General features: G+C 30.5%; 1 protein-coding gene across 1 annotated transcript in view; it reads right to left on the reverse strand.

The window, feature by feature from the left end:
- The window catches only part of LOC135127682 (P-selectin), a 66692-nt gene extending 49586 nt beyond the window's left edge, over positions 1 to 17106 (reverse strand). Inside the window, exon 1 of the mRNA XM_064054235.1 lies at positions 16862 to 17106. Coding sequence (XP_063910305.1) covers positions 16862 to 16943 — 82 coding nt within the window. The 5' untranslated portion in view covers positions 16944 to 17106. The remainder of the gene's footprint in view (positions 1 to 16861) is intronic.
- Between the last annotated feature and the right edge of the window lie 81 nt (positions 17107 to 17187).

Below are 17187 nucleotides of genomic sequence, written 5' to 3' on the forward strand. Positions count from 1 at the left end.
GCTGCTTTTGCTACCTAATTTATTTGAAATATTTACCGCTACGGCAAATAATTTCAGAGTCGACGTACCTGACTCACCTTGCTCTTGAAAAAGTGCAAATTGAATTAGAACAAGAAGCAGGAATAAGGCGGTAATTACTTAATTCGTTGTTATTAGAGGGATAATTAGCGAGCGATTTAAAAGCCAGTGGACAATTTTGTCTGATAATTTTAATTGACGTGGTGTATCGAAAAGTCAAGGTTTTCTTCGGGAATATTAAGGTTGTTAATTTTTAACGGTTGTACATATTTAGAAATGTGGAACACAAAGACAAGGAAAAAGTTAGCACCTTGCAGTTTTGTTTTTGTTATTTATAAGTATATTTGTAGATATAATTTGCATATCAGTAGTTTCCGCTCGATTTTGGTTTTAATTTTTTTAAATATTAACATATTTAGTTGCAGTTTTGACAAAAACAAGAAGCAAACCAGCTATTGAAATGAGGTCATAAAAGAAGAAATCAAGGTAAAAAAGGATAAGTGAAAACATTATTTAAAAAACAGAAATAAGTAAAAGGAAACATTTTCTAATTCCAATATTTTTATCTCCCTGATGTTCTAGAATATTTGAAATATTTAAAACACACTAAATCGAGAGTCTCGTCTGAAAGCTTAACTAAGTATTCCTATGATCTTTCAAATTTTTGGCTGCTTCTATAGTTCTAGATAAGTTTAGTTTTAATGAATTTCCAAAATCTATAGCATTTGTAGATTTTTTATGTATTTAAATTTTTAGAGCATCAAAATTTGTGTAATGACTAGAATCTCCGAAATAGCCAAAATCACTACAATCTTTCAAATTTTTGAATATTTTTTAAATTTATGAAATTTCTCGAGAACCCTAGAAATAGAAGACGCTCAAAATCTATAAAATTTCCGAACCTCTGAAATCTCTGAAAATTTTAAGGAGTATTTTCACCGTAATGTCGTTTCCAGGTAAATATATTTACGTTAATTTTGGAAGTTAAAATCGGTTTTTTTTGTTTTGTAGAAAATATATCCATAAAAGTGCAATGATTAAATAATGAAACATCCAGATTAATAAATTCGTCAGAATGTCTAGTATTCTAGCATATTCAATATCTACAGAAGTTTTAAAACTACTAGAACATTTTTAAGATCTTTGAAATATCTGAATTAAAGTTATAAAATTTCTAGAATATAGAAAACCTCTAAAATCTTTACATCATTTGGAAAAAAAATGAAAAATTCTAAAATTAAAAGATCTTAATGTTGAAATTCGTAAAATCTCCAAATTTTCATAAACTTCTAAAATTTCCACCATATCCAAACAATAGTCTTTTAAATTTTTACAGTTTTTAAAACCTGTAGAATCTCTAGAATATTCAAGATTATGAAGTTTTAAAATCTTCAAAATTCGATAACGCTTAGAACTTCCAAAACTATTAAAGGCTATAGTTCAGTATTTTAAGTTTCAAATTTTCCAAAATTTAGCGTATATACCAGAATAATAGTAATAAAATACTTAGAATGAGAAAAATTCTAGAATATTCAAGATCTCTAGAAGTTCTAAAATTCCCGAATATCTATTTTTTTTCTTTGGTTATTAAAAATTTGTAACATTTTTATTAATCCTAAAATACTGGAATACTCATAAAATTTCTAGAATGTAGAGAATCTATAAAACTGTTAAATCTCCACAAATGAAAAAATTCTAAAATTCCTAAAATCTCCCGAGTTCCTATGGTCCTCAAATCTTATGATACACAAAATTTCCTAAAATTTTTGATGTTGAAATTCGTAATATCGGCTGAAAGCTTAATTATTATTTCTAGAATCGTTAAAACCCTCAAGATCTCCTAATTTTCCTAAACGTCTAAAATTTACAAAACTTTAAAATTTTTATAGTCATTAAATTCTCTCGAATATTCAGGGTATTCGAAATTATGAAGTTGAAAATCTTCGAAATTCGATAACTTTCAGAATTTATAAAATTTGTAGTCTCTAGACTTTTCAGTATTTCAAAAATCTAGGACGTCATAAATTTCTCTAGTCTCTAAAATCTTTTAAGTTTCCTAAATTTAGTAAATCTCTGAACATTAAAATTTCTAGGACCCTTTTTCCAAAATTCTATGGTATTACTAACTGTATGAATTAAAACGAGAATTATTCTAGGACATTTAAGATCTGTAAAATTCTGGAGTTCTAGAATATCAATAATCTCAAAAATTCTAGATTATTTAAGTTCTAAAATCTCTAGACCATCAAAAATTGCAGCATATTTTGGCTTTTGAAATTTCTAGAATGCCTAAACTTTACAACATTTCTAGAACCCTCAGAATCTCTAAAATTTCTAGAATTCATTAAATTTTTAAATGTTTAAATAAAATATCTCAAACATCTAAAATTTTAGAATAAATTAAATACCTAAATTTCGGAAAACTTTGAAATCTTTAAAACGTACAAAATGTCAGGAATCATTTAAGAGGTCCATTATTTCTAGAATGTTTAATATTCTAGAATATTCAAGATCTCTAGAAGTTCTAAAGTTCTCGAATATCTAAATTTTTTATTTTCTTTGGCTATTCAAAATTTGTAACATTTTTATTAATCTTGAAATATTTAAAATAAAGTTATAAAATTTCTGGAATAAAGAGAATCTCCGGAGTTCTTATGATACTCAAATCTCATGATACACACAAGATTTCCTAAAATTTTTGATGTAGAAATTCGTAATATCGTCTGAAAGCTTAATTACTAGATTAAAACCCTCAAAATCTTCATAAACGTCTAAAATTTACAAAATTTTTAAAGTCTTTGAAAACTCTAGAATCTCCAAGATGTTCAAAATTATGAAGTTTGAATATCTTCAAAATTCTTTGACCTTTAGAATTTCCAAACTTTGTAGTCTCTAAAATTTTTAGAATTTCCAAATTTTGGAACGTCATAAATTTCTATAATCTCTAAAACCTCCAAAATAGATTAAATTCAGTAAATCTCCAGACACTATATAATTTCTACGACTTTTTTTGAAACGTCTATAATTTTCAAAATTCTATGGATTAACGAGAATACATACCAAAATAATACTAATTATGAGAATTAGAATGAGAATTATTCTAGGATATCTAAGATCTGCAAAATTCAGTAGTTCTAGAATATCGATACTCTCTAAAATTCTAGATTATTTAAGTTCTCGAGTCTCTAGAGCATCAAAAATTTCCACATATTCTGGCGTTTAGCAATTTCTAGAATCTCTAAGATCTATTACATTTCTAGGACCTCCAAAATCTTGAATATTTCTAGAACTCATTCAATTTTAGAATCTTTAATAAAACATCTCAAACATCTAAAATTTTAGAAACTCTTCAATATCTAAATTTCTGAAAACTTTGGAATCTCTAAAACGTTCAAAATATCAGAAATCAGAGCTCTATTATTTTTAAGATGTCTAATATTCTAGAATATTCAAGGTCTCTAGAAGTTCTAAAGTTCATGGAATATCTAAATTTTTAATTGTCTTTGGCTATTCAAAATTTGTAACATTTTTATTAATCTCGAAATATTTAAAATAAAGTTATAAAATTTCTGAAATAAAGAGAATCTCCTGAGTTCTTATGATACATAAGATTTCCTAAAATTTTTGATGTTGAAATCCGTAATATCCTCTGAAAGCTCAACTATTATTTCTAGAATCGTTAAAACCCTCAAGATCTCCTAATTTTCCTAAACGTCTAAAATTTACAAAGCTTTTAAAGTCTTTAAAACCTCTAGGATCTCCAGGTTGTTCAAAATTATGAAGTTTGAATATCTTCAAAATTCTATAACCTTTAGAATTTCCAAAATTTATAGTCTCTAAAATTTTCAGTTTTTTCAAATTCTAGAACGTCATAAATTTCTGTAAAATCTAAAACCTCCAAAATTGATTAAATTTAGTAAATCTCTAGACACTATAAAATGTCTAGGACCTTTTTTGAAACGTCTACAATTTGCAAAATTCTATGGATTAACGAGAATACATACGAGAATAATACTAACTATGAGAATTCGAATGACAATTATTCTAGGACATCTAAGATCTGTAAAATTCGGGAGTTCTAGAAAATCGATAATCTCTAAAATTCAAGGTAGTTTAAGTTCTAAAGTCTCTAGACCGTCAAAAATTGCAGCATATTCTGGCTTTTTGGAATTTCTAGAATATCTAAAATCTATTACATTTCTAGGACCTCCAAAATCTTGAAGATTTCGAGAACTCATTGAATTTCAAAATTTTTAATAAAACATCTCAAACATCTAAAATTTTAAAAACTCGTCAATATCTAAATTTCTAAAAACATTGAAATCTCTAAAACGTTCAAAATATCAGAAATCAGAGCTCTATTATTTCTAGAATGTCTAACATCTAAATTTTTAATTTTCTTTGGTTATTCAAAATTTATAACGTTTTTATTAATCTTGAAATATTTAAAATAAAGTTATAAAATTTCTGGAAAAAAGAGAATCTTCTGAGTTTTTATGATACTCAAATCTCATAGTATAAAAGATTTCCTAAAATTTTCGATGTTGAAATTCGTAATATCGTCTGAAAGCTTAATAATTATTATTTCTAGAATCGTAAAAACCTTCAAGATCTCTTAATTTTCCTAAACATCTAAAATTTACAAAACCTTTAAATTTTCATCGTCTTTAAAACCTCTACAATCTCCAGGATGTTCAAAATTATGAAGTTTGAAAATCTGCAAAATTCTGTAACCTTTAGAATTTCTAAAACCTTCAGTATTTCCAAAATTACTAGAACGTCTAGAATCTGAAAAATTCTGTGGATTAACAAGAATATCTACCAGTATAATAGTAATTATAAGACATAGAATGAAAATAATTCTAGAACCTCTAGAATGTCAAAAACTGCAACATGTGGCTTTTTGAAATTTCTAGAATCTCTAAACTTTACAACATTTCTAGAACCTCCAGAATCTTGAAAATTTCTAGAACTCATGAAATTTTAAACTCTTTAATAAAACATCTCAAACATCTAAAATTTTAGAATCTGTTGAATATCTAAATTTCTGAAAATCGAAATCTATAAAACGTTCAAAATGTCAGGAATCATTTAAGAGCTCCATTATTTCTAGAATGCCTAATATTCTAGAATATTCAAGACTTCTAGAAGTTCTAAAAGTCTCGAATATTTAATTTTTTTATTGTCTTCGGTTATTCAAAATTTGTAACATTTTTATTAACCCTAAAACATCTAGAATGAAGTTATAAAATTTCTAGAATATAGAAAATGTCTAAAATGTTTAAAACTGCTAAAGCTCCACAATCGATAAAATTCTAAAATTCCTAAAATCTACCGAGTTCCTATGTGATAGTCAAATATCATGATACACAAGATTTTTCTAAAATTTTTGATGTTGAAATTCGTAAGATCATCTGCAAACTTAATTATTATTTCTAGAATCGTTAGACCTCAAGATCTCCTAATTTTCCTAAACATCTAAAATTTACAAAACTTTTAAATTTTCATCGTCTTTAAAACCTCTAGAAACTCCAGGAGGTTCAGAATTTATTCAATTTCTAAACATTTTAAAATCTTTATAACCAAAACGTCTAGAATCTGAAAAATTCTGTGTATTAACAAGAATATCTACCAGAACAATACTAATTATAAGAAATAAAATGAAAATAATTTTAGAATGTCAAAAACTGTGGCTTTTTGCAATTTCTAGAATCCCTAAATTTTACAACATTTCTAGAACCTCCAGAACCTTGAAAATTTCTAGAACTCATAAAATTTTAAAGTCTTTAATAAAACATCTCAAACATCTAAAATTTTAGAATCTCTTGTATATCTAAATTTCTGAAAATCGAAATCTATAAAACGTTCAAAATGTCAGGAATTATTTGAGAGCTCCATTAACTATTTCTAGAATGTCTAATATTCTAGAATATTCAAGACTTTTAAAACTTCTAACATTCTCGATTAGCTAAATTTTTAATTGTCTTAGGTTATTCAAAATTTGTAACAGTTTTTTAATCCTGAAATATCTAGAATAAAGTTTTAAAATTTCTAGAATATAGAGATTCTCTAAAATCTTCAAAATTCAATAATGATTAAAATCTCCAAAATTATTTCCAACTCTAGAACGTCATAATAAATTTCTGTAATCTCTAAAACCTCCAAAGTTTATTAAATTTAGTCAATCTCTAAACACTATAAAATTTCTAGGACCTTTTTTGAAATGTCTACAATTTGCAAAATTCTATAGATTAACGAGAATACATACCAGGATAATACTAATTATAAGAAATAGAATGAGAATTATTCTAGGATATATCTAAGGTCTGTAAAATTCTAGATTATTTAAGTTCTAGAGTCTTTTAGACTGTTAAAATTTTAGGACATCTGTAATCTCGAAAATCCCCATAATTGATAAAATTGTAAAATTTCTAAGGTCTCCCAAATTCCTTGTTCTCAAATGTGCGGGGTGTTTAAATTTGTAAGTTCGTCTGAAAGCTTAATTAAGTATTTCCAGAATCGTCGGAACCCTCAAGATCTCCAAATTTTCCTAAACATAAAATGTCCGAATCTTTAGAATTTCCAAAATCCACACCCTCTAGAATCTTTAGTATTTCCAAAATTCTAGAAAATTCTACCCCTCATCACTAAAACCTCCAGTATAATTTATTAAATTTGGAAATACTCTAACATTTTCAGAATATTTTGTAAAACGTTTAAAATATCCAAATTTCAAGGTATTAACAAAAATATGTACGAGAAGAAAACTAGTTATAAGAATTAAAATGAGAATTATTCTAGAATATGTATAAGATCTTTAAAACTCTAGATTGTCTAAGTTCTAAAGTCTCTAAGTGTGAAATAAAATAGCAAAAAAATGAAACATGGAACAAACAATTTAGAAAGTGAAAACTAAAAATAATCCAAAACACCACAATTTAAACCACAAACAACCTTACAGTTATTCCTGCTATTCTCTTGCCTAATTACGCATCCAATTAAACCCAGTATCATTTAACTCATTAATTAGCAGAAACGCATTCATAAATTGTTAGTTTTTAACACCGTAATCCGACATCTGGTGATTAAGATTATCTCCGCGCATCATTATTTTATTTATTTAAGAATACCCACTCCAACCGATGACTATTACAAGCAATTACCACTAACGACAACACAAAAATTATAATTGACTGAGAAAATCGCATTAGAACCCATTTCCGCAACATTATCGTTTTTTAATTCGCCTCGCCCCGAAAAACTAAAATTAAAATAAAGATTGACACTAGACCGGAGTGAAATTGATTTCACACGGATTACCCACATTTCGTTTAAGTAATCGATTAGAAAATTAATTTTTTTCAAAAAGAGTGCCTACCGGGTTGAACAAGAGGAAGCCAGCGATTGTCGTCCGGATTCATCGGCTTTCGATTTATAATAATAAATCAAGCATTAAATTTTATAGTGGTGTTTATTTAAATTCCTTTCTCCACTTTCTCTGTAGGTTACTGTGGATGCATGCTAACACAGATTCGACGAGTTTTTTGAAAAACTTGATTCGATGCTAGTTATTACCTTGGAAATTGGAACTTACGTTGGCTATAATTAACTTGGGCGTTTCTTGCTAGCATTTACCTATTTTTCAGGCGGAAGGTTTGCTTTTGATTAATCGGAGATCAAGGTTATGGTATTTTATATGTTGGAGCCGGAAATGTGCCGGATTGCGAGCCGTTGAGATAAACAATGTAAGCATGTAGCGAAGTGGAACACTGATACAACGTAAGAGCTTTAAATATAAATAATATTTGTTATGTAAGTTGATTTATTCACGTATTTATCGCACATTCAAAACAGCTAATTGTTGCTGGTAAGTGTGGTTACCACACTGTGGGAGCGAATTAAGAAAAAATGTCGCCGAAGTGACAACGCTTTTTTCTCTTTCACACTTCGAAATCTACATTTTCCACTCACTGAATAGAATAATTTGTTCGCACTTTTTCGCGTTCTTGAACCATCTGTACCACACACTCGGAAGAGCTTAATTGATTGTCTTTGTCGATTTAACTCGGCAATCAAGCAGATGACTATAAACCCATTTAGTAGTTGTTAACGACCATTGAAAACCGACTCAGATTTATTAACTAGCGTCATTTTGGTTATTATTGTTACGAAATACGGAAGGAATGATGTTCTGTAATAATCAAAAGAAGAAGATTATTTGTAATTTGAGAATCGGCTACTTTCAAATCTTTGACAAAATTGGCTCTCGTTGCTTAATAAGGCTGAAAGTGTAGGAGTATTCGGGTCGTTTTTTTTATCGTAATGAAATCTCGCTTTCTGTTCTAATTTGACAATAAGTGCATTAGAGAGGGTTTAATGAAGGAAAAAATGAATCAGGAGCTGCGTGTCGATGCATGAAAGAGAAATTTGGTTTGAAGTTTTTCTTATTGTGTTTGTGTGTTGGTCGATTTTGAGTCGAGATGACTTGTTTTTAAGTATGTTTGTTCATTTGTTGCAATCGGTTTAACTTTTACTCATGTATAGAATTTTTAAATTGTGTCTTGATTGCCAATTTAGTTTTTGTTGCAACACAAATACGTTTGTAGAATTCATCGTGAACATTCACTTTCATAATTTTCTACTTTTATTAACATACGACAAAAAATCGTGTCAGAGGTGTACATGAGAAACAAAATTGTAAAAATGTGCTCCGTATTTTAATCCAAGTCTATTTATACTTCAGTGACGACTATTATAGTTATGTAATTAAAAATAATTAGCCAACATAATAAATGTGTAATTAAGAGTAATATACCACACCTTTCCAAGTTTTTGTTCGTCGCTTTCAGTTTTTTATAGTACGGTATTTGAATTAAAATTATTAATTACGACAACTTGTGATCTTTGAATTTGCATTAAAAATAAAGTTACAGGTTTATGATTCTTCAATTTTAAGACTGAATTTGGAACCTTTTCTTTGCATTTTGAACTTAGCATTTAGTAAAACTTTCTTGCTATAGTTTTTTCTAATTTTAATGCGTGTCCCAGATTTTATAAGTCAGTTTTCAAACATTTCAGAGAAGCTGCAAGAAACTTGTGTTTTTTCCTAAAATGTAAAAGAATGTTGGCATCTCTTAGTGTCCTTTTTCAAAAGAGAAGTTTTAAGAATTTGGGGGTCCTCTAGTATGATTGTTTTAGAAAATCTGAAAGAATTTCGACGATGGTGTGTTTTTTTTAAGATTCTGAGGGCACCATTGTATTTTTTTTTCTTTTCTAAAATACGAAAGAATCTCGGGTCCCTGTAGTGTGTTTTTTAAAAAGAAGATTTAGGAACTTCCTACTCACTTTTTTTAGAGAATATGAAAGAAGTTCGGTCGCTTCTAGTATTATTATTTAATTATGCGAAATAATTTCAGGGTTTTCTAGTAACCCTTTTTCAAAGAAAAGTCTCAATAATGTCGGTCCCCTAGTGTCTATATATATATATATATTAGAAAATCTGACAGAATTTCGAGGATCCTTAGTATCTTTTTTCAAGATGCTGAAACAATTTCGATGTTTTCCCTGAAAAAATCTCGGATAATCTCTCTATGCTTTTTTTTTTTAGAAAATCTGAAAAAATAATACCATTTCTTGAGAAGCTGAAAGAATCTCAGGAGGACTAGCGCATTTTTTTCCCTAAAACTTGAAAGAATCTCGAGGTCCCCTAGTGTCTGTTTTTTCAAAGAGAAACTTTAAAAATCTCGGTGTCCCCTAGTATTTTTTTTCTATAGAGAAACATCGCAAGGACCCTAGTTGTTTTTTCCCTAAAATGTGGAAGAATCTCGAGGTTCTGTTGTGGAATCTTTTAGAGAATCTGAAAGAATCTTGAGGACCGCAGCATTCTTTTTAGAAACTGAAAGAATCTCGGGGGAGACGATCGCGTTTTTTCACTAAAATTTGAAAGAATTTCGGAGTCCCGTAGTATTTTTTGTTCTTTAGAGAAGTTGAAAGATTGTCAAAAACCCTAGTTGTCTTTTTCCCAAAATGTGAAAGAATCTCGAGGTTCCAAAATGTATTCTTAAAAGAATCTGAAAGAATCTTGAGGATTCTATTTTTTTTTTTTTTTGGAAGCTGAAAGAATCTTTTGGGGACTAGCGCGTTTTTTACCAAAATTTGAAAGAAGCGCGGGGTCTCTAGTGTCTATTTTTATAACTTTCAAAATCTCGGGGTACCTTAGTATTTTTTTTATCTAGAAAGCTGAAAGGTTCTCGAGATCCCCACTGTTTTTCCTTAGATTGTGAAAGAATCTAGAGGAACCTCTGCATTTTTTTTTTTGAAGAGAAACTTTAAGACTCTCGGGATCCTCTAGAGTATTTTTTATATAAGCTGAAAGAATCACTAGAACCCTAGTGTTTTTCCCTACAATGGGAAAGAATCTCGAGGTACCATGGTGTTTTTTCTCTAAAATTTTCTCTAAAATGTGACAAAATTTCGGAATCCCCTAGTGTACTTTTTTTTAAGAATGTAAAAGAGTTTCAAGAGCCCCTAATGTCTTTTTTATAGAAACTGATAGAATATCAGGGTTCCCTTGCGTTTTTTTTTCGATTTTTAAGGAAACTGAAAAAATCTTGAGGTTTTCTGGTATCTTGAAGGACACACTTCAAGAATTTCTGGGTCCTCTGTGTCTTTGAGAAACTTTAAAAACCTTGGGGTCCCCTAGTGTATTTTTTACAGAAGTTGAAAGAGTCTCGATGACCCCTAGTGTTATTATTTTATAAAATGCGAAATAATCTTGGGGTCCCCTAGTGTAATTTTTGGGGGTTTTTAAAAAAATCTGAAATAATCTCGAGGATTCCTAGTCTCTTTTTTTTTTGAGAAGCTAAAAGAATATCGTAGAACCCCAGTGACGTTTCCCTAAAAGATGAAAGAATTTCGGGGTCCCTTATTGATTTTTTCTAAAGAATTTGAAAGAATCTCTAGGGCCCCTAGTGTTATTATTTTATAAAATGCGAAACAATCTCGGGGACCCCGAGTGTCGTTTTTTAGAAAATTTGAAAAAAATGCGGGGGACCCCACTGTTTTTTCCTAAAATGTGAAATAATCTCAGGGTCCCCTAGTTTGGTTTTTTAATGAATCTAAAAGAGTTTCAAGGGCCCCTAATGTCTTTCTTTTAGATAAGTTGAAAGAATCCCAGGCTCCCCTAGTGTTTTTTTTTTTTTGAAAAAGAAACTAAGAAACTCTGAGCCCCTTGTGTTGTTTTTTAAAGAATCTGAAACAATCTTGGGGTCCCCTAGTGTCTTTTTTTCAAAGAGAAACTTTAAGGATCTCGGGATCCCCTAGTGTCGTTTTTAAACACACTGAAAAAATCTTGGGATCCCTTAGTGTCTTCTTTTTCAAAAAGAAAATTTAAAGATAGCGGGTGCCCTTAGGGTATTTTTTAGAGAAGCTGAAAGAATCTCGGTGCTCCCTAGTGTTACTATTTTATAAGTTACGAAATAATTGTGTGTTCCCCTAGTGATTTTTCCTTAAAATGTGAAGGAATTTCAGGGTCCACTAATGTTTTTTTCTAAAGGATCTGAAAGGATCTTGGTGGTCCCTAGTGCTATTACTTTATAAAATACGAAGAAATCTCACGAGTTTGAAAGAATTTCGGGGGTCCTTAGTGTCCGTTTTTTAAGAATATGATAGAATCTTGCGACCCTTTCTGTTTTATTTTTGAAAGTATTTAAAAGAATCTCGGAGCACCCCTTGTGTTGTATTTTTAATAGAATTTAAAAGAATCTCGGGCACCCCTTCTATTTAATTTTTTAAAAGGTTTAAAATTATCTCAGAGGACCTCTGTTGTTTCATTTTTAAAAAGTTTGAAAGAATCTCGGGTTCCCTTATTTTATTCTTAAAAGAGTTTGAAAGAATCTTGGGGACAATTTTTGTTTAATTTAAAAAAAGTGTGAAAGAATCTTGGAGTTCCCTTCTTTTTTGTCTTTAAAAGAGTTTGAAAGAATTTCGGACAAATTTTCTGTTTTAGTTTTGAAAGTGTTTAAAAGAATCTCGGAGACCTCTTCTATTTTATTTTTGAAACAGTTTACAAGAATCTCGGAGGACCCCAGTTGTTTCATTTTTAAAGAGTTTGAAAGAATCTCGGGTCTCCTTGTTTTATTCTTAACAGAGTTTGAAAGAATGTTGAGAATCCTCTCTCTTTAATCCTTGAAAGAGTTTGAAAGAATCTTGGAGGTCCCTAGTTCTTTTTGTTAAGAATATGATAGAATTTGGGCAAGCCCTTCTGTTTTATTTTTGAAAATGTTTGAAAGAATCTCGGGAAAATCTTGGTTTTCATTGTTTAAAGGGTTTGAAAGAATCTCGGGTCCCTTGTTTTATTTTTAAAAGAGTTTGAAAGAATCTTGGGGACAAGTTTTGTGTAATTTAAAAAAAGTGTGAAAGAATCTTGGAGTTCCCTTCTTTTTTGCCTTTAAAAGAGTTTAAAAGAATTTCGGACAAATTTTCTGTTTTAGTTTTGAAAGTGTTTAAAAAAATCTCGGAGACCTCTTCTATTTTATTTTTGAAACAGTTTACAAGAATCTCGGAGGACCCCAGTTGTTTCATTTTTAAAGAGTTTGAAACAATCTCGGATCCCCTTGTTTTATTCTTAAAAGAATTTGAAATTATGTTGAGAATCCTTTCTCTTTAATCTTTGAAAGTGTTTGAAAGAATCTTGGAGGCCCCTAGATCTTTTTTTTTAAGAATATGATAGAATTTGCGCAAACCCTTCTGTTTTATTTTTGAAAATGTTTGAAAGAATCTCGGGGAATGCTTGGCTTTCATTGTTTAAAGGGTTTGAAAGAATTTCGAGGTCTTCTTCTGTTTTATCTTTAAGAGGGTTTGAAAGAATCGCGGGGTGCTCTTCTGTTTTATCTTTAAAAGAATTTGAAAGAATCTTTGGGACAATTTCTGTTTAATTTAAAAAGAGTGTGAAAGAATCTTGGAGTTCCCTTCTTTTTTGTCTTTAAAAGAGTTTGAAAGAATCTCGGGGATCCCTTCTGTGTTATTTTTAATAGAATTTAAAAGAATCTCGAAGACCTCTTCTATTTTATTTTTGAAAAGGTTTACAAGAATCTCGGAGGACCCCAGTTGTTTCATTTTTAAAAAGATTGAAAGCATCTCGGGTCCCCTCGTTTTATTCTTAAAAGAGTTTGAAAGAATGTTGAGAATCCTCTCTCTTTAATCTTTGCAAGAGTTTGAAAGAATCTTGGAGGCCCCTAGTTCTTTTTTTCAAGAACATGATAGAATTTGGGCAAACCCTTCTGTTTTATTTTTGAAAATGTTTGAAAGAATCTCGGGGAAATCTTGGCTTTCATTGTTTAAAAGGTTTTAAAGAATCGCGGGGTGCTCTTCTGTTTTATCTTTAAAAGAGTGTGAAAGAATCTTGGGGACAATTTCTGTTTAATTTAAAAAGAGTGTGAAAGAGTTTTGGAGTTCCCTTCTTTTCTGTCTTTAAAGGAGTTTGAAAGAATTTCGGACAAATTTTCTGTTTTAGTTTTGAAAGTGTTTAAAAGAATCTCGGTGACCTCTTCTATTTTATTTTTGAAACGGTTTACAAGAATCTCCCAGTTGTTTCATTTTTTAAAAAGATTGAAAGAATCTCGGGTCCTCTTGTTTTGTTCTTAAAAGAGTTTGAAAGAATCTTGGAGCTCCCTAGTCCTTTTTTTAAGAATATGATATAATCTGGGGGACCCCTTGTGCTTTATTCTTGAAAATGCTTGAAAGAATCTTTGGGAAATCCTGGGTTTCATTGTTTAAAGAGTTTGAATGAATTTCGGGATCCCCTCTGTTTTATTTTTAAAAAAGTTTGGAAGAATCTCGGGGACACCTTCTGTTTAATTTAAAAAAAAGTATGAAAGTTCTTGGTGTTTTTTTAAGAAAAGTTTTAAGAATCTCGGGGTCCCCTAGTGTCTATTTTTCAAAGAGAATCTTAAAGAATGTCCCTTAGTCCCTTAGTGTATTTTTTTAGAAAAGCTGAAAAAATCTCGGTGCCCCCAGTGTTATTATTTTAAAAAAATCGAAATAATCTCGGGATCCCCTAGTATGATTTTTTTTTTAGAAAATCTCAAAGAACGTAAGTAGTCCCTAGTGTTATTATTTTATTAGTTACGAAATAATTTCGGGATCCCCTAGTATGGTTTTTTGGAAAATCACAAAGAATCTCGAGTTACTCTAGTGTCTTTTTTAGAGAATTTAGAGAAACTAAAAGAATTTTGGGTTCCTCTAGTGTCTGTTTTTAGAGAAGTTGAAAGAATCTCTAGGCGCCCTAGTGATTTCTCCTTCAAATGTGAAGGAATCTCTTAGTCCACTAATGTTTTTTTCTAAAGGATCTAAAAGGATCTCGGTGGTCCCTAGTGCTATTATTCCTATTTTATAAAATACTCAATAATCTCGGAAATCTCGGAGTCCCTAGTGTTTTTTTTTTTTTAGGGACGTTAGAGATTTTTCGTTAAAATGTGGAAAAATCTCGAGGTGCCCTTGTGGTTTTTCTTTTTGTTTTAGATAAACTTTAGGAATCTCGGGGTCTCCTAGTATCTTTTTTTCGAAGAGAAACTTTAAGAATGTCGGCGTCCCCCAGTATATTTTTTTAGAAAAGCTGAAAGAATCTTGGTACCCCCTAGTGTTATTATTTTATAAAAATCGAAATAATCTCGGTGTCTCCTAGTGTCATTTAGTTTTTAGAGAATCTCAAAGAATCTAAGTGGTCCCTAGTGTTATTATTTTATAAGATATGAAATAATTTCGGGGTCCCCTAGTGTGTTTTTTTTAGAAAATCTCAAGGAATCTCGAGGTCCCCTAGTGTCATTTTTAGAGAAACTGAAAGAATTTTGGGTTTCCTTAGTATCTTTTTTTAGAGAAGTTGAAAGAATCTCCGGGACCCTAGTGATTTTTCCCTAAAATGTGAAATAATCTCGGGGTCCCTTAATGTTTTTTTTCTCTAAAGAATCTGAAAAATCTCGGTGGTCCATAGTGCTATTATTTTATAAAATACGAAATAATCTTACAGTCCCTAGTGATTTTTTAAGAGAAGTTTTAAGAATTTCGGGGTCTCCTAGTATCTTTTTTTTTGAAGAGAAACTTTAAGAATTTCGATGTCCCTTAGTATTATTATTTTATAAATATCGAAAAAATCTCGGGGTCTCCTAGTGTGGTTTTTTAGAAGATCTGCAAGAATCTCGAGGTGCTCTAGTGTCTTATTTAGAGAATCTGAAAGAATCTCCAGTAACCCTAGTGACTTTTCTTTAAGATGTGAAAGAATCTGGAGGTACTGTAATGTTTTTTTCTAAAGAATCTGAAAGGATTTCGGTAGTCCCTAGTGATATTATTTTATAAAATATGAACTACCGAGTGTCTTTTTTTCGAAGAGAAACTTAAAGAAACGCCAGGGACGTTAGACATTTTTCGTTCATTTCTCGTCGGAGTATTATTATCAAAAATTGTTACACAATTTGAATTTTCTTACGAAAATCTGAATGCGTAGAATAAAAAAATAAAGACGGATTCATAAACGACACGTACAGGAGTAACTTATTTTACAAAATATAAATTTGTTGGGCGCTTTTAGTGATAAAGTTACAGACATTTATGCAGAATCCAAAATGGAAGGGAAAAAAAACTTAAATTTGTTTCAATTCTGGGTTTGGATTTGGAACCTTTTGTTCGCAATTTAAATTTAAAATTTAGTAATACTTTCTTGAGATACTTTTTCTAACTCTAAAACCATACCGCGTGTTCCAGATTTTGTCTTGAAAATCAGTTTTGAAATAATGTCTACAGCAGTTTTTATATGGATAAGATTACTAAAAATAGGGTACATAAATAACAATCATTTTTATTTTATAATAAACACTAATAATTCGCAATTTTAAATTGATAATTTCAAAGATCATTTGTCTATTGTCGTATACACCGTGTGTTAGGCGTTTACAATATTTAATATTGTTTTAATATTTAATTTAATAAAATGAACTCTTGTTTTGATCATTTTCGAACCAGAGTTTCCAATACCAAAATATTTTAAAATAGTCGCTAGCTTTCACTAATTTTTTTTCCACTTAAAGTGTTGCTTTATCACAAGCTATTGCCAACACGAGAGCACAAATTAGAAAAAATTTCTCAATTTGATCGTTCTCCAGCAGAATTCTTGCTCTGCATCACCGGTCAATTTCCATTTTAATATTAAAAAACCCACAATTAAAATACTTTCTGTAGCCCAGAATACGTTATGTAGTAACGCATGTGTGTAATACTCACTCATGCTTCCTTTAACAAATTGATATCATCAACACCTTTTACCTTGAAACCAGCAGTCCGCAACTAAAACACTTTTTCTTTAGATTAAAAAAAGGTCAGTCCTTTGTATTAAAAACCACATTAAAATAAAAATTCTAACATTTACTCGAAAATCGCTAATCCCATTTCCTGCAACCATTGCTTACATTAATCTTTACAATAACGAGGAACTTTCACTGAGTTAAAGGCTACCACAAATTCGAATTCTAAATGTTAGTACCATGAATAATAAAATTAAGTCGCTTTACCGCGACGAATAATTGGCTCGCATATGGGCGCTTTCGTACCATTCTTATTAATAAAACCGACACAATGCTTATCAGGGGAAGTGTATTCAGAACAATACGCGGCCCCGTTTCTGGTTAGAGAAACCCAAAACGCGAAAAAACTGGCTAAAGTACAAAGAAACGCCGGAAATTTCAACGCTCGCACAGGACACAACCCTCAAAAGCTCTCCGTTTTATAACAAACATTGACATTTATCTGCATAAAAATAAAAATACTCAAGAGGTCGTTCTTAATGATACTTTACCTTGACAATCCCCCAATCCAAGTAACCCCAACAGAATCACAATCACACTAAAACCGGCCCTTCCTCGGTGACATTTCATCATGTCTACAGCCGCCACCACACATTTATGAAAACACAGCTAGTTTGAACACTAATGAATTCTCTTTCTGTCGAACATTTCTGGACTTTTCGAAGACCGACAAACTCGCGCTCTGCCGCCACGACCACTACTGGAATGAAAGTTCACGAGCTGGCGTGTTTTGTGGTTTTGTGCCATTTCAATTCTTAAGGTGAACTAGACAGGTGATGTGGGGACCATGGTGTGACGTCACGGCGGAATAAGAATC

The sequence above is a fragment of the Zophobas morio genome, unplaced genomic scaffold (genome assembly GCF_036711695.1).
Source record: "Zophobas morio isolate AGI-343-1 ecotype UQ-CSIRO unplaced genomic scaffold, CSIRO_AGI_Zmor_V1 ptg000012l, whole genome shotgun sequence".
Classification (NCBI taxonomy): Eukaryota; Metazoa; Arthropoda; class Insecta; order Coleoptera; family Tenebrionidae; genus Zophobas; species Zophobas morio.